At 46.6% G+C, this 27,874-nt stretch overlaps 1 protein-coding gene and 1 pseudogene across 3 annotated transcripts in view; both read left to right on the top strand.

Moving 5' to 3' along the window:
- RIN2 (Ras and Rab interactor 2) overlaps positions 1–27,874 on the top strand; it is a 224,159-nt gene that overhangs the window by 120,462 nt on the left and 75,823 nt on the right. For all 3 annotated transcript variants that reach the window (XM_036825813.1, XM_036825812.1, XM_036825814.1), the window contains one exon: positions 1,544–1,636. In XM_036825813.1, the coding sequence (XP_036681708.1) occupies positions 1,580–1,636 (57 nt within the window). In that variant the 5' untranslated portion in view covers positions 1,544–1,579. The remainder of the gene's footprint in view (positions 1–1,543; positions 1,637–27,874) is intronic.
- LOC118880911 lies at positions 22,573–25,663 on the top strand (annotated as a pseudogene).

The following is a 27,874-nucleotide window of genomic DNA, read 5'->3' as shown; positions in this document are numbered from 1 at the left end:
GCTGATATATGATGAACTTCAAAGGGCTTGGAGCTGGGGCTGCATTCAGCAGCTGAGCCCGAGAATGTGAATCTCAGAGTCAGCAGAATCGCAATAGAAAGCTCACCAGTCATCTCAGGAGGTTTTGGAAGGTTGACCTTCATCCCAATGGGATTCCAAGTGAGAAGAATCACAGGGAAGATACCTCTGAACCTTTAAAGGGACCGAGCCACGGAGAAATGACTCACATAGGTGACGGCCCCAGAGGAAGGGGTGGGTGTGCGCTGCGTTCTCATTTTCCGAGATGGAATTCCACTGGTCATCACAGCCCACTGCGGATGTGAAGGGAGGGGCCGATCTTGGGGCAGAAATGTGCCTGTCTCCAAAGATCCTTGCTTCCTAACGTATGCAGTTCTCTGCAAAGTCATTATGCTTTTCCATTTGTTGAAATGCCCTTGAGCGCTGCTGCCTCTCTGTTCCGCTGCTAATAATGAAAGAGCCTCAGCAAACTGGCAGCGGCTACTGTGGCTTTGGTGCCTTCCCGCTCTACCCCTGCAGCTGAACCCCTTTTAAGATCCCCAGACATGTTTTCATTTAATGTTTCCTTTATCGTCCTTCCACCAGGCTGGTTGTGGTTAGGACCAGCCACATCTTGTGCAAGTTATGTGAGCGGGAGGGTGGTTTCATAATTGCTCCTGGTCCAGGAGGATGGTTCGGGGATGCTCCCCCAGGTATCCTCTCCATGCATGCTGGCCGGGGCGGGGCCAGCTGCGTGGGTGTGTGTGTGTTTTATTTACAAGTGGACATGGAAGGCGTTGCAGCCAGGAGGGAAGATTATTGGGTTTTGATGCTCCAGTGAGGGAAATTCCAAGCTCAAATAGCCACAGTTATGATTCAGAATCATATCATGCCCTTAAATTCCTCTCCACGTTCCAAAGTCCACTCCCCTCTTCCCCGGTTATCCTGGAGCTGTTTCTTAACACAAACTGATCTCTGAAAACAGGGACACAGGATTTCATCCCAGTCTTTGATTTCTTTGGAGAAAATAGAGGGATTTATTCCCAGTGCCCTTGTGTTGACCTTGCCGGAGGGAGAGGGCCAGCCAAGCTCATAATGACCTCATCCCATTTCTGCAGGATTTCCTGGGACATGCAGGCCCTCACTCTTCTGCTGGCCTTCTGTGATCAACCACATTATTAAGTCCATGAGCTTTGGAGCAGATTACAGTGACATCTAACATTGTCCCTTTAGGACTTGAGCGTGAGGTCAAGCAAACACACAGAGCAATCATTATGCTTTCCGCAGTCCCAGGGGGCTTCGGCGTCAGCTGGAGGAGCGGGAGGGGGGGGTAGCGGGCAGTGAGGTGGGGCTGAGTCTAGGAACTGTGCTGTCTGTAGCAGGAAATCAGCCTGAAAGGAGGTGGAAGGGCTTTGGTGGGAAATAAAATGGCACTCTGTTGTTGATGGAAAAAGATCTTGGCAGGACTGTTGTTGTGAGTGTTCTGTGGCTTAGAAAGGAATTTCCTACAGGCTGGACTAACCATTACAAATGTCTCTACCTTCAGGAGTCCCAGGCGTGCAGTCGAGTCTCGCCGCGGGAAATGTCAGCTTGGACCATGGGCGCCTGCGGTCTGGAGAAGCGAGGAAGTTTCTTTAAGGTAAAAGGAGGCCTTGATTGGGGTTGCTAACGGGCATCTCACTTCCCGTGCTGGCTGCACGGAGAGCTGCAGGGCTGCAGAGGACGGTGGGGGAAGCCTGCTCTCTGAGCCAGCTCTGGCTGGGGACCCTGCCTGAGCCCAGCTGTGAGCTATTCCCAGATTTTACAGGAGGTCGGGGCTTTTGTGAGTCAGTGTGCTTCCAGACAGGCCCAGGACCCAGGCATGGGGAGATGCCACCTGAGTGACACAGTTGAGGCATCCTTTCTTTGTCAACTGCCAACCTGGTCCTTTTTCATCTGGACCGTTTTTGATGGAAGCTGGACTTGGCATTCTAGTGAGTCGGCTGTAGGCTCCTGTGCTTTTACACTTGGCTTGATTCTGTGAATCACTTAAGCGCTCATTAAAAAAAGAGAACTACACACAGATCCCTGGGCCTTACCCTAAACTGACTGAACGTTTTTGCTGGTGTATTTTATCAACACCCCAGAGGCCTGAGAGAACCAAGGCAGCCTGATTAAGACTGGACCACTTTTCTGCATGCCTTTTGATGTCAATGGGAGACCTTGCTAGCTTAATGAGATGAACTGCTCAATGGGTATTTTATATACTCTGTGTGTGTGTGTGTGTGTGTGTGTGTGTGTGTGTGTTTTAAATTAAGACCTGACAATCGTTTCTAATGTACACTTGGGAATTGATTTTCTTCTTATGGTGTTTGCTTTGCATCCTCTCACTCACCCTCAAAATAATGCAAACTCATTGTAGAAAATTTGGAAAATACAGAATCATGTAAAAGAGGAGGGAAGTGGAGGTGAAATGTGCATTTGAAATCTGTCATAGGCTAGTCATAGCATTTATATGCTTCCTGTTTCCAAGAGGCCAAACCTGATTTATTCTGTCAGTTGTGGGCTCCAAAAAATCCATCAGAAGAGCCTGTTGGTAAAGCAAAGCCAAGTTCATTCAAGCAACTGCTGTCAAGGAGGGCATCGCCAAGGCACAGGCCTATTGGTGTCTAAGGTCAGGAGGCATCTTTATAGGGTTTAGAGGTCCAGGCCCAAACCCTTTAAGCTGTGCTTCTCAAGGCAGAGAATCGACTGGGTTTCCGCAAAGTTTGTGATGTAATATAGTTCAGGATGGGTGGATACAGCAAGACGAGGGCCTTAAAGGGAATCTTGGTGAGTAAGCCATTGATCAGCAAGCTGTTTTCCCAGGTGAGCAAACTGTGCCAGGACAGATTGTTTTGTAGGAATTTCCTGCCGTGAACAGCAGAGTTATTTATTGGTTTACAATAACTTCCTGGAAGAAATACTTAAGTTGTGTTGACACAGATGGTCTCGATTCTCAGTCCTAAGAGTTAAGCTTTGTGGACGCAGCCATCTTAGTTCGCAGCCCGTTTACTTGATTTGAATCAAACCTGTGTAAAAATCCACCACTGGAGGCACAAGAGGGGCCCCTCAAGCCTCCCGTGGACCAGGCTCCTGACTCCTCTTTGGTTCCTGGATTCTGTCTTTCGCTGAGATATTCATTTCATCCTGGTGGACCCAAACCCCCCCTTCTCCCAAGGCACCGCCTACATCAGCCTAAATATTGGATCGTCCATAATCACCACCTTATGCTCAGGAAGTGCAGTGGAGCTGAATCTCACCTAGTAGTTAGATTTTAAAGTCCCAGCAAAAGGAGAAAATGGAATAGAGTCCAAACTGCCTTTGAAAATTCCTGAGGAATTTGTTGGACCCAATACTACCTACTGTTAAGTCCAATGTAGCCAGTTTTTCCTGCAGTCCTGGGAAAAATCTTTTTTTTTTTTTTTTCAGTTGAATAACAGGTAAAGTAGTTAACTTGTATTTCTGGGCCATGTCCTATGAAAGAATCCATCAGACAAGAGGTGAGAGGCTGCCTGAACCCACGGAGGGCAGGTCTGCTTCTTCTCTCCTGAGTCAAATGCCCTTGAGGAAAATGTGTGAAAGTGGCTGGAACTATATAACTTGGTGTTGTCTTTTTTTTTTTTTTCTGCAGAGCTTAAATTGTTTCATTTATTCATTAGGTGCTCCAAGTGGATGATATAGTTACCTTATACTTCTTTCCCTCTTCTTCTTTATAGACATTGTTACTCTTTACTGTGGCTATCTTGTAATTAGTTATTATGGAATAATGATATCATTCATTATTATAATATTAGATAAATAATATTGTTAGTTATTATTAATTATTCCACAATTTAGGCATGCAGTTATCCATAAGGATGAAGGCAACTGCCCCTTGGACATTTAATACTGACTCCTTGGAGGCTCGTTGTAAAAATGGTTGCCAGGGTAGCACTCAGGGTTGCCAGGGTAGCACTCGGTTGCTGAGATGGGCTGTCCCTCCGCACAGCCCTGGACCCACTGGCTCTTTGTTTACTCGTCATGCTTTTTTTTTGACTCACATCGATTGAGCACCTGTGAGAAGCCAGCCTCTGTCCTAGGCACCAGGGAGAGAAAAGCCAGAAGCCATCCCACTTCATGGGGCTTTCAGTCTGGTACCAAAGAAGGATATTGATCAAATATCATATTAAACCCATAATAACGAATTATAAGAGAAAACAATGTTTCGTGAAAGAAGTAAAAGGGACTCTGAGGACAGATGCCCTGAGTGGGGCCCCAGCGCAGTCTTTCCTAGGAAGTGGCCTCTGCTGTAGAGCCGGGGTTGAATCTAGGGACTCAATGAACCTCTTGTGTCCCTGCAGGGCTGCCCTCCACACACACCAGCGATGCCCTACTTCCAGGTAGGACCACTTCATAAGGTGTGGGAATTCGTGGTTGCATTCTTGGCTCACAGGTGAATTCCACATGTTGATTATCCCTTTCTTGGTTATTAGGGCTCACATGATTTTGTGCAAAGCGTGGGTCATTGAAAGACAATCAGCAGACCTCTTTTTCAGCGTCATCTTCCCCTATCCAGTGTGTGCTTTTAAGCCAGAGTTGCTAACCGCGAGCAGCGAGCCTTGATTTGTGGTTTCGCATCTGTCCTGGCTCCTGGAAATGACCCAGATGAGTTGCAGGACGCAAGGGTCCTGGGTAAGGTGGATGGTCTGAGCATTCTGGGGTAATTGAGAAAGCCCCGGGGTTATGGTGCTCGTGGAGTCTCTTCCTGGAAGCCTGGCCACAGAAATCCTGTGCTGGACAAACACATGGTCCACAGCCCTTCCCAGCATCATTGCTAATGTTCCTCAACCACCCGTGAGAAAAGTATCTTCCTGCCCTGCAAGGTCTCTGTGAAAACATGTTGGGGCAGACAGGTGATGCCCTAGACAAGGCAGCAAAGTTATCTGCACCTAATCATAGAAGTGGACACGGAGAGCTGTCAGATTGCAAGGCTGTGTTGTGTGAAAGAGACAGTAAGAAAGGCGTCATCTGGGCTGGAAGAGTTCTAGGTGGTCCTGGCTGAGGGCCGAGAAGCTCAGCATCATCTTGGAACCCTCCTTTTCCTGGATTCCCTAGCTTCCACAAGCCACCCTTCCCCAACCCCATCCAGGCGCCCAGTGCTGGCAGATTCCCCTCAAGTCTTCAGGATCCACCCCTCCTTCCCTTCCCTACATCCAGCTCCCTACTTAGGGTCTCGTTCTTCCCTTTGTGGGCACTGCAGATGATGCCCAGAATCTATCTGCACCACCTCTGAATGTGGTTGGTTGGTCGGTTGGTTTGTTGTTTCTTGTCAGTCATTCCATCCATCTGAGTTGCCTGCTTTCAGACCCCGGCTCCGTGCTGCACCCCGGACCAGGTCTGTACTCTTCACCTTGACATTCGAGGACTTTCAGACGGTGCTTCCACCTTCTCCCAGCTCTTTCTCCACCGGTCTTGTCCCTGTGCCCTCACGGGTCTGCCCCTGTAGCCCAAACCTGCTGTGTCCCTCCTCCTCCCCACCTTCCACCCCTCCCCATCAGGCTCCCAGCTGCCTTTCCAAGCTGGTGTCGACCCCCTTTATCCATTGACAACGGAGCTCATGTGGGCTGAGCGGGTGTCTGCCTGGTGGTAGAAATGTCACGTAGGCCTAGCCGTGGCCCCGGCACAGTGCCAGGAAGTCATCCTCAACTCACAGCTCGAGCACTGCCACCAGGGATTCGTTTTGTCTTTCGTTGCCATGTCCATGACCCCGAGGGGGATCCTCTTGGAGCAGAGAATGGTGTGGGAAGAGGACCGGTGTGATTGCTCCCTGAGCAGTTCTACGTATACCTATACCATTCTTTTTTAGATTCTATTCCCATATAGTTCATTACAGAGTATTGAGTAGAGTTCCCTGTGCTATACAGTAGGTTCTTACTAGTTATCTATTCTATATATAGTAGTGTGTATATGTCAATCCCAATTTCCCAATTTATCCCTTCTCCCCCCTTTCCCCCTGGTAACCACAAGTTTTTTTTCTACATCTGTGACTCAACTTCTGTTTTGTAAATAGGTTTGTTTGTACCATTTCTTTAGATTCCACATATAAGCAATATCATATGGTATTTGTCTTTCTCTGTCTGACTTACTTCACTCTGTATGACAATCTCTAGGTCCATCCACCTTGCTGCAAATGGCATTATTTTGTTCTTTTTTTATGGCTGAGTAATATTCCATTGTATATATATACCACATCTTCTTTATCCATTCCTCTGTCGATAGACATTTAGGTTGCTTCCATGTCCTGGCTATTGTAAATAGTACTGCAATGAACATTGGGGTGCATGTGTCTTTTTGAATTATGGTTTTCTCTGGGTATACTATGCCCAGTAATGGGATTGCTGGGTCATATGGTAGTTCTATTTTTATTTTTTTAAGGAATCTCCATACTGTTCTCCATAGTGGCTACGCCAGTTTACATTCCCACCAATAGTGTAGGAGGGTTCCCTTTTCTCCACACCCTCTCTAGCATTTATTGTTTCTAGATTTTTCGATGATCACCATTCTAACCGGTGTGAGGTGATACCACATTGTAGTTTTGATTTGCATTTCACTAATGATTAGTGATGCTGAGCATCTTTTCATGTGCCTCTTGGCCATCTGTAGGTCTTCTTTGGAGAAATGTCTATTTAGATCTGCCCATTTTTTGATTGGGTTGTTTGTTTTTTTGTTATAGAGCTTCATGAGATGTTTCTATATTTTGGAGATTAATCCCTTGTTGGTCGCTCCGTTTGCAAATATTTCCTCCCATTCTGTGGGTTGTCTTTTCATTTTGTTGATGGTTTCCTTTGCTGTGCAAAAACTTTTAATTAGGTCCCATTTTATTTTTGTTTTTATTTTCATTACTCTAGGAGGTGGATCAAAAAGATCTTGCTGCGATCTACGTCAGAGAATGTTTTGCTAATTCTTCATAAGAATATTGCAAAGCATACCTGACATCAGTATTCGGTGTGTCTTTTCTTTCTTCCTAGATGCTTACACCTGGAGAGGACTTAGAGCAGTGCTGCCGCATAGAAATACAAAGTGAACTGCAGATGTCATTTTAAATGTTCTAGTAGCCACATTTAAGAAAACAAATGAGCGAAATTGATTTTTAATAATATATTTTATTTAACTTAGTATATCTAAAATATTGTCAGGTCAACATGTAATCAATATAAAAATATTAATTGGATATTTTACATTTTTTTTTTTTTTTTTAGTACCACGCCTTTGAAATCCAGTGTGTATTTTACACCGAGTGCATCTTGATTCAGGCTAGCGGCATTTCAAAGGCTCCACAGCCACATGGGGCAGGTGGCTCCTGTATTGGGAGAGTGAAGGCTTATGTTTTGTCTAGTCTATACCTCCTCCTTTCACAGATGGTGAAACTGAGGCCCAGGGAGGTTGAAGTGCCAGGGGCTGGTTATTAGTCCCCGGCAGGGGTGGGAATTGCACCTGGCCTGACTTTCTCATGTGGCGCCCCACCCCCATCCCATGTAGCCTTCCTGAGGGTTCCACTCTGATCGCTGCACCCTTCTCCAGAGAGGTCCCCCAGGAAACTGCATCTGAAGAGGTCATGGGGACAGTGGCCTCTTTCTGGAGCGTTGGTTGGCTTTTTTTGGATACACATGCATATCTTTCACCATCTGCTCCAGATGCTTCCAGGACACAGATCGCATACCCTGCACCCCTACCCCTGCCCCGGGCCTGACTTTCTAGGAATGCCCTGAACGTTTTGGACAGCAATTCCCATTCGTGTTTCCAAAAAGCAATGGATTTCATGGTTTTATAAGGTAGTTTCCCAGCACATTTTGGCCATCCATTTCTGATATTAAATGTTGCGTGTTAGGCCACAACACAGTCTCACTTGCTTCGAGGAACTTTGCCTTTTAAACATCAGGAGTGAAATAGATTCCCCCAGGTCCCCTCAACCACGTTATTTCTACAGGCTTACTTGTAACTCTGAGTTTTTATAATTAGGAGGATACCAAGGAGGAAGATGTAGGTTTGAAGGACTCTTGTTTCAAAGTATGATTTTCAAAAAATTAAATCATGCAATATAAAATGAACATCTCATACAATATAAAAGGAACATCTGTCAAAGCTTTATTCAAACCATGCATGAATCCAGGAGGCCGGTGTAAAGCTGGTTCAAAGAACACTTGGACAGATGATGTATTTGTAGTTGACTTAAAAAGTCATTCTGTAATAAGTTTGCTAAGTTCAAGTCAAAACTGGTGGTAGTACTACAGGGCAATAAAACTGTGTCCTTTGGGGTTATCTTTTTTTTTTCTGAACAGAAATCTCCAGGCTGACTTGTAACTTCACAGTGCCTGAGTCCTTCATTAACAGCACAGAGCAAAGTCAAACACAGGTACCCCCCTTAGATAATTAAATAATCTTTAGGTGACCTAGTTAAACAGTGCCAGAGCATAACAATGAAAGGATGTACTCAAAGCAAAAGAGTCTTCCACCTGGAAATTTCAACACTTTCTAATAAACAACCCTTGGGTGAAAGGGGAAATACATACTAGAATTGTAGAATTTCTATTAAAAAAAAGAAGATAATCAAAACACTACCTGTTATAATCAATGGCATAGATTTAAGACAGCAATCAGAGGAAAATTCATAGCACTAAACACTTTATCAGAAAAGACATGCCCCACCCAACTGTTTGCCTTATCTCTAAATTTTAAACAGCACTGTTAACAATTAACACTGAAGTGACTTATTCCCTACTGCTCCTACAACCGTCTCCTTCCCTTGTCCCCAGATTTCTCCAACCAGGGATTGTGTCTTAAAAGAGTGAATTTTATCAATGAGGTTGTAGAACTGAGGGATAGCTTGTTCTAAGTTGATTGATTTAAATACCATTAGAAGGCAAACTTCCTGTTCACAAGGAATCATGGATGTATTAATAGCATTGACTTCTGGCCTCTGTTCAATAATGTGGAGTCCTCATGTTGCTGTTTTGGCTATTGGTCTGATACCTAAAGTCAGCAGACGGAAACCTTTTATGTGTGGCTGTCACCATCAGGATCACCAGACTAAGGTGAAAGGATGGAGGCCCATTTCCCAGGATAATATTCTTTCAAATGTCTGTAGGTGGTAAACAGAAAACCACCTTCACAGCAAAATCTAAAGCTATATTATCTATTGCTGTGTAACTCATTGCCCCAAACCTTAGTGACTTAAAGCAACAAGCATTTATAAGAGTCTCTGCAGGTCAGAATCTGGGTGTAGTTTAACTGAGTGCCTCCAACTCAGGGTCCCTACGAGATTGCAGTCAAGTTGTGGGCCAGGCTGCAGTCTCATCAGAAGGCTTTATTGGTGGGGAACCTACTTCAAAAGTCACTCGGTGGGTCTCAGTCCCTCGCCACGTGGACCTGTCCACAGGGCTGGCCTCAGGAAGTGGTGGCTGGCTTCCTCCAGGGTGAGTGATCCAGGAGAGACCGAGAGAGATGAAAGCCACAGTCTGTTAAGAACCTAATCTTGAAGGTGATACCCCATCACTTCTGCCACATTCCGTTCACTAGAAGCCAGTCAAGTCATCCAGCCCTCACTTAAGGGGATGTCATTCGAGCGTGTGAATGACCAGGACTTGGGGCACCGGGGGCCTTCATAGAGACCAAAACATAGGAAAACAATCTAGTCACAAATTCAGAAACCTACAGGGCCAGACAGAATGATGGGCAGTGCGTGAGTGGGCCTGGAGTTGGCAGGTACTTTGGGTGGGGTCCCCTCCAGGAGGGGAAGGCTACTAACGCAGTCGCAAGCAGATGCCGTCACAAAAGAGTGAATGTGGGTCCTCTGATTCCTCTGATATTCCAAGAGAGGCCGGAAATCCAGATTTTTATGTAAGAGGATCCCAACTTTAAAAGTACTGGAGGATGGGACTTCCCTGGTGGTCCAGTGGTTAAGACTCCGAGCTTCCCCTGCAGGGGGCATGGGTTTGACCCCTGGTTGGGGAACTAAGATCCCGCATGCCACGACGTGGCAAAAAAAAAAAAAAGAGAGAGAGAGAGAGAGAGGAATTAAATTAGAAAGTATTAAAATAATAATAATAAAAGTACTGGAGGATGAAAGAAGATGCGTCAGAGGGCTGGTTCTGGCCTCTGGGCTCTCAGTGTGAATTCTTAATCAGTTCTCTTAATTACCTGTGTTAGTAGGCAGGGAGATGAGACCATCGGTGTGGAAAGCTTAGCCTCCTAACACCACCGGCCCCCCAGCAGCTCCGGGGCTGTGCAAGGGAGCCAGACGCCCAGCTTCTGTTTCTCGTGGGCGTCTCGTGCTCGGCAGTGACGGAGTCTGTGAGTGCCAGCCAAGCCCTGGGAGGCAGGCTCATCCACGGATGCGCTGAGGGAGAGCAAGGAAACGGGCAGCAAGTTCCTTCAGGGCTTAAGACGGTGCCTGGGGTTGGCCCACGGTCGCCACAGTGCGCAGGGACCTTAAGTTGTAGAGATTCCTCCTCCCACTTTTAGGAACAGCTTTGGCTAATGGGGTACTGAGAGCCCGCTGTCCCAGGTAGAAAGGTGTCAAGGGAGGAACTAATGTGGGATAGCATCTTCTCTCACTCCCACTTTTAGGAACAGCTTTGGCTAATGGGGTACTGAGAGCCCGCTGTCCCAGGTAGAAAGGTGTCAAGGGAGGAACTAATGTGGGATAGCATCTTCTCTCTCCTTTGCCTTACCTTCTAAAAAGTAGAATGGCCTGTCCAGAAATACCTCTCCCACCTTCCTGTAACGCCAACTGGAGATTCCTTTGAATCAGCATGTCCTGGCAGAGTGTCAAATGATGTCATCAGTCATTCACAACTTAGTATAAACTAGGGCTTTCTGAACCACTAGCTGAGATCAGCCCAGAGACGAAATTTGAATTCATGTGCATTGAGGAGCAGGGGATGGAAAAAGGTAAACTGGGATCTCTGAGGGAAGGACAGGACTCAGGGACCCACTGTAGGTGGGCCAAGCAGGGCAGGCACCAGTCACCCAGAGTGGGGAGAGTGTCAGGAAGTAGTCAGTGAAGATACAGACAAGCACGCCTCCTGGACTGTCTCCAAACACCATTGCCCTGAACCTGGAGGCCGGGTGGTTCCAAGGGGCCCTTTGTTGGGACACATCTCCCTTCATCACTCAAAGAAAACTGGTTCTCTCCTCACAACACTTCTCACACTTAAGGTGTGGGCTTTGTCCACACCAACCACTTCTCCAACTCTCTGTGGACACCAGTGGGATGTCCTACAGTTTAATTCCATTCTAACACTACCTGGAGTCAGCACAGACCCCCAGGTTAAGGGCTCAGTCCCTCAGGACTGCCCCCCACTTCAGGTGCCAATCTCAAATAGTGGGTTCCCAGGTTACCCACACTTCTGTCCGGCTTGTCCTTAAGTTCAATACAGGCAGACCACGGAGATATTGCGGGTTTGGTTCCAGACCACTGCAATAAAGCAAGTATCACAGTAAAGCGAGTCCCACCAATTTTTTGGTTTCCCAGTGCATATAAAAGTTATGTTTACGCTATCCCATAGTCTAGTAAGTATGCAATAGCATTATGACTAAGAAAAAAACAATGTACACGCCTTAATTTAAAAATACTTTATTGCTAAATTTTGCTAACCATCATCTGAGCCTTGAGCGAGCTGTAATCCTTTTGCAATAGTAACATCAAAGATTGATCATAGATCACTGTAACCAATATAATTATGACGAAAAGGTTTGAAGTATTGCAAGAATTACCGAAATGTGACACAGAGACATGAAGTGAGCAAATGCTGTTAGAAAAATGGCGCCCATAGCCTTGCTTGATGCAGGGTTGCCACAAACTTTCAATTTGTAAAAAAAATGCAATATCTGGGAAGCACAATGAAGCAAAGTGCAATAAAACGAGGATAATTGCTACAGTGGCCACAGAACTCAGGGAAACACTTTATTTACTGTTACCAGTGTATCATAGAGGACATTATAAGGGATACAGATGAACAGGCAGGGCAAGATCTAGAAGGGTCCCGAGCAAAGGAGCGTCTCTCCCTGTGGAGTTTGAGTGTGTTACCCTCTCAGGTTCACCAACCGGAAGCTCTCCAAACCCCTCCATTTAGAGTTGTTATGGAGGTCGTTGTGTTGGCATGTTGAGTAAATCATTGGCCGTTGGTGACTAGGTCAATCCCCAGTCCCTCTCCCTTCCTGGTGGCGGGGTGGAGGTGGGGCTGAAAGTGCCAACCCGCTAATCACGTGGTTGGTTCCCCTGGCAACCAGCCCGCATCCTGAAGCCTTCTAGGGGCTTCCAGCCACCAGTCATCACTGACTTAAACTCAGGCATGATGGAAACTGGTTTGCAATGAATAACAAAAGGTGCTCCCATCACTTCTACCACTCAGGAGATTCTGAGAGTTTTAGGAGCCCGGACAAACACCGAAAATATATATATTCCTTATGATGTCACAACAGCACAGGTAGGACAGACAGGTGTGGTCAAGAGTCTGTCTCTGCAGGGAGACAAAGCTGGTCTCATCTCAGTTCCAGTACCTACTTCCCACGTGACTTTGAGCGACTTAACTCTCTGGGCCTATTTCCTCATCTGGAAATTGAGGATAAAGCCACCTGCCTCCCTCATAAGGCTGCTGTTACACGAATTCAATGATATCACCCCTAAGCGCCTGGTACACATTAGAGGTTCAGAGGTCGCAGGGCCCCCGAGCGTCAGGCTCTACACTTGGCCCGGCTGCGTCCCACTGTGAACTTGCACTGGTTCGTTTGGGGTGTGGGTTTCTTTGCAGGGACTGGACTCTCCTTCAGATAGGTGAAGTCGAGCGGGTCTGGGGAAGGCGTTGCCCTCACGTTTCCGTTTCCTCAGCTGTTAAGTAAGGGTCTTCCACGGGAAGGACTTCCTTCCCCGAAATTTCATGGATGAGAATCCCTGTGGGTTCTTGTTAACGTAGAAATTCCCAGGCCCGTCTCATATCCATAAACCAGAACCTCCAAGGGAGGGTACGGAAGCCTCTGGCATTAACAAGGGCCCTGGTGATTCCTGTTTTTGGAGCCGCCAGAAGACACCGATTCACCAGGTAAACCTGTCAAGGTGAGATGCCCGAGTCTGTGTCTCTGCATTTGCCTGCATTTTAGGAAGTAATTGACACGTGAAATGTGGTCCCCAGACAGACGGGCAGTGTCGGCATGCCCGGAGTTTGTTACCGAGGCAGCCTCGACTAGTGGTTCTCAAAGTGTGGTGCCAGCTCCCAGCGTCAGCTTACCTGGAGACGTCTTAGAAATGCAGGTTCTTGGATTGTGGAATGTGGGAATCAGATGATGGGGATGGGGCCCGTGGTCTGCGTTTTAACAGGCTCGCCAGGGGGAGTCAGGTTGGAGAATCACCACTCTAGGCCTTAGATTTGAATGAATAAACAGACTGATACAAAACAACATAGAAATGGCTGAATTCTGGGCTTGTCTCCATGTCCCCGTCTGGAAAATGCAGTGACATCACCTTCCCAGTGGAGTTGTGAGTTCAGACATGGTACTTTGATGATTGTGCCCACTCACTCTCTGCAAGCCTTGGAATGACTGCCACCGTCTGATAAGATATTCTGGATTTTTCTGTCTGTGCCCTCACCCCACGCCCACGTTTCATTCGCTCTCTCAAGAGCGGCTGCGCACAGACACTGAGGCACCTGCCCCAGCCCCTGTAAACCAGAAGCCAAATCGCCCACCAAGCCTCCGACACCTGCCCACCGGTGCTCAGATATTCTCTGAGCTGAGGTTCAGAGATGTGGGCTCCTCCCCTCTCCCGGGAAGGCTTGGGGGAGGTGAATTTTTTAACTCTGTTGTTGGTCTACACGGCCGTTTGCCAAAGGAACCGAAGAACAAACAGAAGCAGCATGTCCTTTGCTGAATGCCTGGCATTTTGGCAAAAACTACCATCTTGTTGCCACTTCACATGCACAGCCCGCCTTCCTCCTTATTCAACTACTTTTAAAAATTTATGTTTAGTTTCACAAACACTCTTCCAGGCCTGTTCCAAGCACTTTCAACCCATTGAGTTATTTAATCCTCACACTATCGTTATGCCCATTTTACAGGTGGGGAAACTGAGACCGGGAGAGGTTACAAAACTTGCCCAGGGTCACACCACTTGTCAATTCTGCAGTGGTTCCCTGATGACTGGACTTCAACTTGGAAGGAATTTTGTAGAGATGGGACCTAGCACCCTCGGGGCCTTAAATTGTCGACCTTGTGCCTCGTCCAGTGCTGAAATGAGATACTCCCCCCACACCTCTTCCCAGGTTGCGGTCCCTGTATTGGACGCTGGTTAACTAAGATGTGAGCCTGACTCCACTTTCCCTGCTTGTCACCCCCAGCTTGTCCTCCGCTGGCCACTCACAGATATCCCTTTCGGATGACCGCCTCTCAGAGTTTCCTGCCTCAAAAAGTGGGGGTTGTTCTTTCTAAAGACCCCCAGGAACACAACCTGCATCAGAGTCAGGGTTTACTAGCCGCTGCAGCTGCTGAGAACATACTAGAAGAACCCTCAGGCAGAGGACTCTCAGCAAGAGGGCATCCGGAGGCGCCTAGTATAGGATTTGGGCTTATTCTAAGGAATTAGGTTGCAGATTGGCAAAAAAAATACCGGACACCAGCTGGATTTGAATTTCAGATATAGCATAAGTACATCCTATGCAATATTAGGGACATACTTATATTAAAAAAATTATTCATTGTTTATCTAAAATTCAGATTTACCTGGGCACCCTGTCTTTTATCTGGCAACCCTGAAGGAGGATTGCAGTGTCATCAGGAAGCAAGGGCAATCCCGTAATTGGGCAGCGCAGTGAGTTTTATCCAGAAGGCAGGAGGGATGGAGGGAGTCAAGGCGCCAATGCTACAGAAGCAGCCGACGCGGTGTGTCAGAAGAGGGGGCCGTTCAGTCATATTTGTGGTCTGAGTGTCTGTGCTCTGTCTTGTTTCAGACCTGGCCCCTGGCAGCCTTGTCGAATTGGTGTGTTGACATTCTGTGTGTGTTACTTAAGTTCGGGTGGAAACATGCCACTTCTCGTTGAACTTCCCAGTTCGGGGCTTGTTTCAGTCTCCCGAAAAGCTGATGGCTGAAGATGCAGATCTTCTGGGTTCTGGTCCGGGACAGCCAGTCCAGTCTAGGCCGCTGGTTCTCTGGACATACTTTTGGTTGTTACACCTTGGGTGGAGGTGCAGCTGGCGGGCTTCCTATCACACACAGGCAGCCCCCAGAACAAAGAATGATCTGACCCTAAATTTCCATTGCGCTGAAGTTGAAACCTCCTGGTCTGCAATGTCAATTAGGAAATAACCCATTCCTGGGGTTTCTCTATCTCTGGGGCAGGTCTTCCAGAAGTAAAGAAAGCAAGAAAAGTGTGAGTGTAGTTAGCACCCACTGTCCTGAAGTAGTACCACCTGGGTCTAGGTCAGCACCTGGCCATTAATAGTAGGTGTTCAATAAATATGCTGAATGAATGAAAAAGCGTGTAATGCATGTATGTGTGTATTACCCATATATCGTTCATTTCTTCAACCTGTATTGATTCAGCACCTATGGTGGCAGGGCCAGTCCTGGGCACTGAGTGTGCGGTGATTGGGAAGCAGATAACGATCAGAGAAACTTGAGCTTGAAGGACAGACAGGTAGGAAGGGCTGAGGGGGGAGGGCTTCTTGAGGAGGTGGTGTTTAAGCTGAGCCCTGCAGGAGAGAAAGAGGCAGGGAGAAAATTATTCCCAGACAAGGGGGAAGCACACAAGCCGGGGATCAGGGCCTGAGTCTCTGAAAGAAGAACAGGGTGGCCAGTGTCTGGGCGGTGGGAGACGGGGGTGGGCATGAGGTAAGGGCCCAGGGTGGGGCGGGGAGTAGCCAGGGCCATCGTGCTGACTGGGTGAGGACCTGGGATTCATTCTTAGTGCAGTGAAGCCATGAGCATTTGGGGGAGAGGGAGTGACATGATCCAACATGTGTGCAGCCCTCGGAAAGCTTGGTGACAGCACCCTGTCTTTAATCCGTCAACCAAGAAAACCAGAGTGCAATTCACATCTTCCCTGGCGCCCGCCCCTCATAGGGTGCAGAGCTGGCTTCCCACCCAGCACAGCTCAGCTTGCTGGTCAACCCACCCGTGTCCCCGTGCCCGGCCGCTCCCTCCAGAAACATCCCTTCTCCTCTCTGCCAAAACGCCTCCCGAGTCTCCCCATCACCTCCGGTTCACTCTGCCTCACCCTCCACCTTCTCATCTTTATTGTGCACGTCGTCTTGGCCCGTCTGGAGCCGTGGACTTTGTGTTTTCCTTCCCTGAACCTTCTCAGAATCGGCCCTGCAAACGCTGGACCAGAGCCAGCTGCCCCTTGAAGGCCAGGAGTTTAGGAATGTTGTGAGGTCTCGGTGTGTATTTGTTGCTCAGGCCCGCCCCAGAGTTTTTGAAATAACTCCTCTACCTGAAATGTGCGGAGTAGACTGGAGGGCAGACACCCAGGCAACCGGATAGTCACTTAGGGCAGAGTCAGCAAACTGCCACCCTCAGGCCAGACCCGGCCAGCACCTGTCTTCATGGTGGGGACACAGACACACCTGGTCATTGAGGTGCTGCGCGTGGCTGCTTCCATCCCACGGTTGTGGAGCCAAGTTGCTCCAGAGACCATACGGCCTGTGGAGCCTAATATATTGACCCTCTGGCCCTCTGTAGGAAGAGTTTGCTGAGCCCTGACTTGGGAGATAATTGCATTTTGCAACTGAATTCTCAAAGGCAATCTTGAGTGTGGGTAGCAGCGTCTCCAGTTTACAGATGAACACATGGCAGGGCCACTAAGGGCCTGGTCTCCAAGGGCACGGCCCATGCACTTGCCCGAACCACATTCCCTGCCTCCTATAGGTCATCAGAAGTAGCCAGAGTGAATATACCAGAGCTCTCGACCTCTGGTGCCTGCAGGGGCCAGGTGCGTAACCTAACCCAGTCGAGCCCTCCCAGGTGCAAGTTGGTAATTGAGCACTGACCTTTGGCCTCAGTATTGGCGAACAGTAGGGAGTGGTGGGGACTGAGGCAAACCGGAAGCAGATATCCTGTATAAAGAGGTCAGCATCACCACGGCCCAGAGTTTTTCAGTTTCAAGAAGCTAGAAACCTAGATTTTTATGGAAACCTCCTGATTTTTTTGTATGAAACATCATTATGTTTAAATGCTGAAACCATTTTAGTTATAAAAGACAGGACAAGCCCACGTGAAGCGAGTCAGACAAAACATAGCCGAGTGTGTCCAGAGGCCTCCAAGGACTTCTGATATATGACATCCACGTTGGAGGGACTGCCAAAGCCATCCTCGGGAAGGGCAGGTCCCTAACGAGATGCCAGGCAGCTGGGAGTTGCCCTGCGCTCTAACCAGGGGAGCCTCCGTACCAGCCTTTAGCCCTGGCTTCTGGGCAAGCCTTCAGCTGGGCATGAGAGCAGCTTCAGACTCCACTTATCCGCAGAGGGAAGGAAATGCCCAGGAGCCAAAAGGAGACAGACGCAGGAAGGCTGAACTCGGCATGTCCTGGGGAGCCCCAGGGTCTGAGATGAAGCTGGCAAGTTCATCCTGGGGACAGCCAACAGGAGCTTCCCAGGGGTGCACACGTCAGCCTTCTCACATGTAGCAAAGCCCAGTATTACCTCCAGTGCCTCAAAGATGTGCACCCTTACCTGGGAAAAGACTCGTGGGAAGGTCATGGCTCTGCAGGTCTAAGAACCCTGTCTGCCAAGCCCTGTTGCTCCGTTACCACCTGCTTAATGTGGGACAAACTCTCCAAACATCAGTTTCCTCATCTGTGAGATAGGGTTACGAAAAGCCCCAGACCTATCACACCGGGATGATGTGAGGATTAAATAAATGACATGATGGGTGGTACCCATTAAGTGGTAGCTGCTGTTGGCTGAAGCTGGCTGACAAAGCATATTTCTTTACCTGTCCTGTGACATGTGACGTGGATGTCCTGAGACTTCCCCAGTTAGGACAGCTTCTGTCTGTCCTTCACCCGTCACATCCATAGAGCTACCGCCTCAAGGCCTGACAAGACTCATCTAAGAAGCATCACGCTATGTTCTGTGCATAAGAACTTCAGAAAGACTTTGGACATCAGAGAGAGGGGGAGACTAACCCACTGGTAACTAGAATCATGGCGCGGGAGGAATCGCTCATTGCGGGGCATGCAAGTGAATGAGAGTTGGGGATAATTCAAGGAGCCCAAAGACGTCATCATTTATAACTGAGGCTTCAAGTTCAAAAGTTCAGAGTTTTTCAGAATCAAACTGGAGAGAGAGAAATGACTGCCAGGCCGAAGAAGGTAACGCTTCCTTTCCATTCGGAGAGATTCGTGGTCATTTGATGAGCATCTCCTGTTTGAAGGAGCTGGATTTCGGGCTCGAGTGGCGGAAAAAAATTCCCCACAGGGAACACTACGCCTGCTTCTCAAGTTTTTGCTAGTAATCTACTAAAGGACATGAAACACCTGTCCCCAGTGCGGCCCATTTCAGAATCTCCCCCCTGAGCCCCCCTCCCTGTCCCCTTCACCCCTGCCACTCACCCTACGGTGCTTTCCTGCCCTACCCCAAGACCACACTAAATGCCTTTAGAGTTTCCCAAAGCCTGAAAGATTCTGACCCACCACCACCATTTGTATATAATTTAAAATATTTTTTCGTTTTTCCCACGTGACACGCAAGTTAACCGTACGATGGAATGAAACTGCTTCCTTCCTGGAAACGTTTGACAGCCGAGTGCTGGGCTCAGCAGCCTCCAGCCACCACCAGCTGGGGCTCTTATGGCCACAGATGTGCGGGCACCTTCCCTATGCTGGTTCCCATTCATCCCCCCACCAAGTGGTCATCACCCCTTTTACAGATGAGAAGACTGAGGCTCAGGGAGGTTACGGTCTCCCCCACGGGTCCCCCAGGCGGCAGGAGCCCAAGCTGGCCTTCCAACCAGGGCTGTGTGGTTCTGGGGCTCATCAGGAAGCTCGGCGGGTCTGCCTGGGGACCCCTGAACCTTGGCTCGCCTGGGGGCTAAGCAGGAGCCCCGGTGAAGGGGCTCAGCTCGGTGTGGTCAGGGTGCCCAGGGGCCGCGGCACAACCAGGCCTTGGAGCCCAGTGGCCTGTGCAGGAAGAGGTGTGTCGGCCACACTTCCTCTGACTAGGGGTCCAAGCGTACTTAGACGCAGATTTTGAGGATGAGGAACAGAGCTGCCTGAGCTTTCCAAAGCAGAGATTTCCCAGCAAGAAGAGTGTGCAAAGTGAGCTTTGGAGATGAGCTGGGAAAAATTAGAGAAGTGATTCCTGGCAGCCTGCTTTGTTTTTTGGGTTTTTTTCATCTTTATTGGCATATGATTGCTTTACAATGTTGTGTTAGTTTCTGCTTTATAACAAAGTGAATCAGCTATACATATACATATATCCCCATATCCCCTCCCTCTTGACCCTCCTTCCCATCCTCCCTATTCCACCCCTCTAGGTCGTCACAAAGCATCGAGCTGACCTCCCTGTGCTATGCAGCTGCTTCCCACTAGCCATCCATCTTACATTTGGTAGTGTGTATATGTCAATGCTACTTTCTCACTTCGTCCCAGCTTCCCCTTACCCCCTGTGTCCTCAAGTCCATTCTCTACGTCTGGCAGCCTGGTTTTCATTCTTAAGTACGTTGTTTTAATTCCCCCCCAACCCCGCCCTGGGGGTAGGGGGTGAGGGTTTTGAGTGATATGATTTCAAATTTACAGCAGAGTTGTGACAATGGCACAAAGGATTCTTTGTATTATATACTGTCATGTATGTTATATAATATCACATATACATGCTATACAATTTCAAATTTCCATAAAAAGTTTCAAGAAGAGTTCAAGGGCCTTCTATATGCTCACAGAAGTCATCTGGCCATAGACAAGTTTCTTGTCTGAACCAAAATGCTCAGATCCAAAACCAGGCGAGAGCTTTCGGGCATTGCTTGTAGGCACCAAAGGAAGGCATGTGGGCTTGGACCCAGCTCTCTAGCTCCGGCCCCGACCTCAGGCCTGCAGGTCGATGCTCCTGTTTTAAGACCAGCTCTTCCCTCCTGGAGGGTCTCAGCCCAGCCGCCTGATTCCAGGAGGCTTGTCCAGCATTGGGAAGATTCCCGGTATCCTGGGCTGGAATGGTCACTCCTAACCATCTTGGTGGGTGAACATCAGGCTGTTCTCCATCCTGAGTGTTTGGTGTCATCAGGAGACAGAAGACGCCAAGGTGTAGGGACACATGACTGCGGGGGCTGCATTTTATCCCGGCATCAAGAGGCCCTGGGTCCGTAGGTGTGGAATCGGTGGACCTGCTCTCCAGAGGTCGCACCTCTTCACATCTCGGACCCTCTGGGGCTTTGCTTCAGACGACCGTTACCTTCTTAGGGGACCCCAGGGTTTAGAAGCTGGAGCTGAGCTATTGTAGCTTATTTCCTCCAGAGACGGTCCCTGTAGCATAGATCTGTAAAAAAGATAAAACAAAAAAACTCTGAAACCCTGTTTTCTGACTTTTATGGATTCTGGTTTTTAACTGTGGTGAAACATACATAAAATTTACCATTTTAAGCATATTTAAGTGTGCATTTCTGTTGCATTAAGTATATTCACATGATTGTGCCACCATCCCAACCATCCACCTTCAGAACCTTTACATCTTCCCAAACTGAAACTCCGTACCCATTAAACACTCACTTCCCCTTCCTTCCTCCCCCTCCCCAGCCCCTGGCAACCACCATTCTACTGTCTGTCTCTATGAGCTTGATTATACTCTAGGAACCTCATATCCGTGGAATCGTACAATGTTTGTCCTTTTGTGACTGGCTTATTTCACGCAGCATAATGTCCTCCAGGTTCACCCATGATGGAGCATGTCTCAGAATTTCCTTCCTTTTTAAGACAGAACAGTATTTGATTATGTGTATAAACCGCATCTTGTTTATCCATTCATCCGTTGATGACCATGCGGGCTGCTTCCCCCTTTCACCTATTGTGAGTAATGCCGCTATGAACGTGGGATGGATTCTGCTTCTAAAAGTCTTTAGTTCTCTTGCCCTGAGAACGAACATTAAAACGTCTCTGATAGAGGAACGTCACCCACAAGGTACATGAGCATGTTGTGTTGTGGGGAGCGTGTGCTGGGACTGAAGTTAAGCCTGAGTCTCTTGCAAAATGCAGCTCCTGGTGTCTGCCAGCTGGGGTGGGGGCCGTGCAGTCTGCTTGGTGAGCAGAGGGGCAGCAGTGTGACTTAGGGCCAATTAAGGTTGTCCAAGTCCCTCCCGGCTATGGCCACTCACCAGGCATGTGTTTCCTGTGACTTTTCTCTGTCTTACCTTCCCGGTCACATTGTAAGCCTTTTTAGGGGCAGGGACAATGTCTTACACGTCTTTCAGTGTCTTTTTAGCCCGGTTCCCCAGAGGTGGCCGATCTTCAATAAATGTGTGTTGACAGCGCCTCTCATTCCAAATCTGCTATCTACCCGCGCTGTGCGTGGACATCTTTGGTGTCCAGATATGCCAAATATGTACTTTCCCACCATCAGAAGGACTTTTCAACAGCTGTTCTCTTGTTTGCAGCTGAGCAGCTGAATTAAGTTAGTGAATGGAAGTCTTAAAACAATTCGAGTTGATTCACCTATATATATACGTATATATTGGTTTTGTCCTCAGGGCTCTTGGACCCCTAGAACCTTGCTCCGCGTCAGCCGAGGAGTTTGTTGAAATGCAGAATCTCAGGCCCTACCCCAAACCTAGGAAACCAAGACCTGCGTTTTTGACAGGATCCCCAAGTGATGCACGTGTGCTTCCCGGTTTGGGAAATACTAGTCTGGGGAATATTATTCTGCTAGTTTCATTCTGAATGATAAAGAGGGTTGCAAACCTCTTTATCAAACTTGTCCTGTTTGTGTAGAGGAGAGATGAGGCCAAGCTAGCGCTGGAACGCTGTGCCCCATTCTGGTCACTTAACCTAAGCAGAGTTGCAAGAATAGTCCCGCGTATACCAGTTACCTGGGAACATTAGGGAGGGACCAAGGCACCCAGCTGCCTCAGATGGAGGAGGTAACCTGAGAGGCCTTGCTCTGAATTTAGAGTGAAAAGAACCACACTGGTTGGGGTCCCCAGAGGCAGGTTCAGAGACAGGTTATGAACGCCAGCAGTCTGTTTGGGAGGTGATCACCAGAAGCTCAGGTCGGGGCGTAGGGAGGTGAGACAGAGACGGGAGAACAGCCACTGGGGCTCAGTCCCGCTGAGGGCCTTGGGGAGACTGTATAGTGATCATCAGAGCTGTCCCTCTTGGGTGAGGGGAAGCTGGGGTATCTGTGCACGGAGCCCCTCCTGCTCTGACCTCATCCGCCCACAGCATCCACAGCCTTGGGCAGAGGCGTCCACGTGCTTGCAGTGGAGCCTGAGGGAGCAGCGACCCTGGGAGGTACGGGCAGGGTGCTACCTGTACTTGCTGCCTGTATCCCATCTGAAGTTCTGGGGTGCCTCGGCCGACATCTACATCAGAGCGCCAGGTCCCGATGAGGAACAAAGCCTTTGCATTTCAGTAAGTTTCAAAGCCTCAATGATTCATCGCCTCCGAGTTACTAATCATCTTCACGAGACTGAAAATGACCAGACTTTACATTGTCTTACAATCCAAAGTCCCTTTTCATAATCCCTCTGCCTTCTTCCTTCCCTAAATTAAATATATGTCCTCAGAGGATGTTGTCATACTCAATTTACAGTAAAAACATTTTTAATGATCGATTTCAAATTTTTCATCTTCCTGTTGCAAGTTGGAGATTCATGTCTCCTCTCCTGTTACTTTCCCTTTGAATCCTTACTCCATTTCTCTTTTTTAAAAAAAATTAAAATTGAAATTCCAAACACGGCAGTTACTATTCCTAGGGGCCATGTCAGCATCTCCTGAAGTCAGCATTTCCTTAAGAGTTTCTGTAGAACACGGCTCCTCAGAAAGTGTCCTCAACAGAGTCTTAAAGATCAGAAGGGCTTATAAGCGGAATCTAAAAAACTAATAAGACACGTGAACTTATTTATAAAACAGAAACAGACTCACAGACTTAGAGAATGAACTTATGGTTACCAGTGGGGGAAGAGTGGGGAGAGGGATAGATTGGGAGTTTGAGACTGACATATACACACCACTATATATAAAATAGATAACTAATAAGGACCTACTGTATAGCACAGGGAACTCTATTCAATACTCTGTAATGGCCTATATGGGAAAAATATCTAAAAAAAAGAGGGGATATATGTATATGTATAACTGACTCACTTTGCTGTACACCTGAAACTAACAAAACATTGTTAATCAACTCTACTCCAATATAAAATAAAAATTTAAAAAAAAGATCAAGAGGGCTGTGGAATCCTACACACTCTGTTCTCTTCCTGGAGACCCTCACTTACACCGGCTTCTTAAAAGGTTCTGAGGAGTCCACGTGAACTTGTTTAATTGAATGTTTAACCCAGTTTCATTGGCTATTTCCAATGTTACTGGAGCAGCAACTCTTTTATTGAAATCATGCCTGTTCACATCCCACACTGCTAGTGTTGGGTGAAAACCATTTGAAGAAATGCCACTTGAAACACTCTCAGTGCATTTGAAATTAGTAGCACTGGGGTGGGCTGAGCAGAGACAGTGGGCACAGGAAAATTACAGCTCAGAGTTTGCACTGGTTTTTGTAGGTAGGAAAAAAAAGAGAGAGGAAACTTCCTTACGTGTAACTGATTTGGGATGAGGAGTGACTCTGATTCCATACTGAAGTTAACCCCTGGCCTCTAATTGAGTAGACTTGTCAAAAAAAAGGTGGGCTGTGTGGGTGAGGTACAGCTCTGAGTGTCAACCTGGCCTCGAGGGGAGAGGAACATAAGGCATTAGCTCAGGCCATGACAACTGGCAGAGCATCCCATTTCCTTAGTTTTATCAAGGCCTGCACCAACCAAGTGGTATATTGCTGGCACTTCCGTTTGGCAACTTTTAGCACCTACTGGCAGACTATCATATTGCCAAACCCAGGAGCTCTGAAGACTTGTCTACCTGCTAGGCTGTTAACTCCAGGCTCTGTATGAATTCCACCCGTCGAACTATTCTTTTACTTCTGTTTTTCCCAAAGAAGATAGCTATTTTTCCTATGGGAAAAAAAAAAAAAAAGCTATTGCAGAAAAAATTCTTAATGTAAAGAAGAACGAGAATATCACCTATATTGTACCCTCTTTAATTGCCCCACGTGGAATTGAGCCGTGTGAGAATCTTGATGCTGATGAGTCCAGAATTTTGCTCTCTGTTTGTAATTCTATTGTATTACATTAATCCATAGATAAACATATTACATAAATGGGCTCAGAGAATACATACAACTTTTTTTCCCACTGAATAACAGGTCTCTGTGTTTATATACTGACATATCAATAAACATATATATGTGTGTGTATAAATATGACAGAATCACCATTTTAAGGGCTGTATAATATTCCAGTATCTTGCTGTACCACACTTTTAAGGAGGCCACTGTTATTAGACACTTAGTCCTTTTTCCATTGTTCATGATTATAAATGATGCTCCCAAGAACCTTCTTGAACATATACCTGATTGCTTCTTTGGATCAATTCCTAGAATTGGAAATGCTGAATTCGATAGTTTGCATACTGAGTTGCAGATATATACATTCAGATTGACTTCCAGAAAGGGTGAGTCATTATTTCTCCTCCAGGGCTTATAGAAAGCCCTGTGCAGGCAGCTGCTCAGTAGGAAGCTGGAGATGGTAAAAGGGAAGTGAATGTGACTTAGATATTTATGCCACCGCATTCCGGAAAGGCTAAGGGGGGCAGCTGGCCGTCACCAGGAGTTTGAGCCAGAAGAGGTGTTAGAAATCCATTGATGTATTGAATGCTTGAGGAAACTGAAGTCCAGAGAGGTTAAGCGACCCACACCCCTCACCCTATACACACACAGGGCCAAGGACCCACAGTCGTCGAGTCTCTTAGAATGGATAGACGTGAAAAACATAATTCTCATACAAATACATAGTGAGCGTGTGTCAGAGATTGATTTAACTCATTAAGGAGAAAATCAACAAGTTATTAAAGCCAATCACAGATGGCAGAGACTAGTAAATAAAGAGTGGGCCAGTTGGTCCAAGTGTCCAGACCTGAGGTATCCTCCGGATCCCTCCCCCTGCCGGTGCCTCAAACGGCAAACCATTCACCAAGAATTTTGTATCCAAGGCCCAAAAGTTTGTTACTGAAGTGATGAATGCTGACATGGAGGCATCTGGTGCTGAAAATCAGGTGGAACTGGAGGAAAAAACATGACTTATTAATCAAGTGTTGGAACTCCAACACACTCTTGAAGATCTCTCTGCAAGAGTAGATGCAGTTAAGGAAGAAAATCTGAAGCTAAAATCAGAAAACCAAGTTCTTGGACAATAGATAGAAAACCTCATGTCAGCTTCTAGTGTTTTTCAAACAACTGACACAAAAAGCAAAAGAAAATAAAGGATTGATATCCCTTATGTCTTATGGAATTGCTGCTGATCTTTTTTTTCTTTAAAACTTGGATAGATTCCAAGAGTTATAGTACTTTTGTTTGTGGCTTCACTGAGTATTTACGAAGATAATGTCGGATCTAAGCAAAATTAAGAGCGTAACAGAAGACTTCCATGAGTTTGTGTATTATGTTAGTCTACGAAAATGTGCAAACGTATTGTAGAGACTTTATAATTAGAAATGCATATATTTATGAAACTTGAAAATGAATGTTATATCAAATTTGCTTTGATTTATAGGTTTAGCATTGTCTTTTATTATAGGCATAGTTAGAGATACAAGAAAATAACCACCGTGTTGTGAAAAAGTGACCAAGATCATGGACTGAATGCACAACTTTATATACCCTGTCCACCATCGTGTGCCTCTTCTCCATTTGCTTTCTTCCCATTTTCCTTCCCCTAAGGAAAAAATTGGTTTCACATTTGTAAAAAGTAATCTTAGTTAATCATCTAAGAGAGTAGCCTGAACTCTGTTGAAACTTAACCAAAATAAGATACTTTCTCAGTTTAGGGCTTATTTGTTATATGTAGTAATAAGATAGGATAGTTGGTTTCTGTTTAATCAATTGAAAACGGGGGCTATAAAGAGGAAGATTTTTCTTTGAAACGGAATTATCGTACTGGGAAGATTTGTCGTTAAAAACTTCCTTTGCACAAAATAATCCACTTGATATCTGAAAAGATGAGCTCTGGTTGTGTGTGTGTTTGAAAAAGAAAATTTTGAGGAAAAATAGAAATAGGGTAGGAAAAGTATTCAGTACTTGGTAAGTACTTGTAACCATCTCCAAATGTTTTTAGTCCAGATTTGTGTTATCTCTGGCACAGATTAGATTTGGGGGGGGAATATATAAGAAAATGGATTAAGTTTGGCTAACCTTATATGTAAACCACACCTAGAAGGGAATACAGTTTGGTCTCAGGTTTATTTGCAGTGCCCAGATGATCAACTTTGCAAAGTTCCTTAAAAGTGTATTAGTATCAGAATCATGAATAAAATGGGAGAGTTTTACATGTACACTAATTGACGCTTTCTCAGTATTTTATCTACTTCTCCCAGAATTTTCTGTAAACCCAACTACTGGTTTGCAGAGTTTTAGTCATTTAACAGTTTTTTAAAATTTAGTTTGTAGATTCCATTTGGTAAAGAAATCAGTATCAGAAGTAATGTTAAAATATTAAATAGGAAGAGAGATCCACTAATATAGTTTATGGTTATTAAATTTAGGCTAATCATGGAATAATCTTAATGGTTGTATTGGTGTAAGATTTGATGACTTTAGCTGTATGAATATATAATAGTCATACTGAAAACACTTTGCATCCCTTTGTGACCTAATTTTCAAATATTTAAAGTTGTGTTGCCGTTATGCTTTGCTGTTTAATAAAAAGCTGTTTCAAAAAAAGAAAGAAAGAAAGAAAGAGTGGACAAAAGTATTTTATCTTGAACCAGCTTTAACATCTACCACTAGCCAGCTTTGTGTATCTAACTTTGCAAGGTTAGATATGGGCTTGATATTGGCGATATGCAACCATTTTTTGACCTTCCAACACTGCAATTTTATATAATTCAGCCTAACACAAAACTGGCTCAACGTGGACAGGGCAATAAAACCAAAAACTTTAGGGTTATCTTTTCTGCCAAACAAATATCATTTGCACCATATCAATCTTCCACAAGTTCTGCATCTGACTTTACAGAGTCTGAGCCTTCATCAAAAGAAAAGAGTTGAGGGAATTCCCTGGCTCTTCAGTGGTTAGGACTCGGCGTTTTAACTGCCGGGGTCCTGGGTTCAATCCCTGGTTGGGGAACTAAGATCCCGCAAGCCGTGCGATTCAGACAAAAAAATTAAAAAAAGAAGAGTTGAACAAAATGAGATCCCAGGCGACCCTTAGGCAGGCTTGTTAGATGGTGCCCAACTAGGACTTTGAAGGGAACTTTTTTTGCTTCAAGTTTTGCATAGTTTTCTTAACTGTAGGAACAACTTTTGTGGCTGAACCGATGAGTGGGTGTACAAGGCAGATTGTAGTGGTGAACCTACCCACACTGGGATTCCTCTGAACGCTCGAAGGCTGAAAGAGCAGCACATTCGGGCTTTAGCTCTAGTTTCCCATGCGATCGGCCTCCCAGTTTCCTTTTTCCCAGGACCTGAGCAGAGATGCCTGCTCGCTGTGTGGGAATCTTCTCTGGCCAGTCTTCCAGCCTCTGACTTTGTAGAGCACCTCTCGGGAGACTGTCACACCTGGAGGGGGCGCCAGGTGGAGCCC

Source organism: Balaenoptera musculus, chromosome 15, assembly GCF_009873245.2.
Source record: "Balaenoptera musculus isolate JJ_BM4_2016_0621 chromosome 15, mBalMus1.pri.v3, whole genome shotgun sequence".
Lineage (NCBI taxonomy): Eukaryota > Metazoa > Chordata > Mammalia > Artiodactyla > Balaenopteridae > Balaenoptera > Balaenoptera musculus.
Note: the sequence above shows the minus strand (reverse complement) of the source record. Positions and strands in the feature narration are given on the sequence as shown.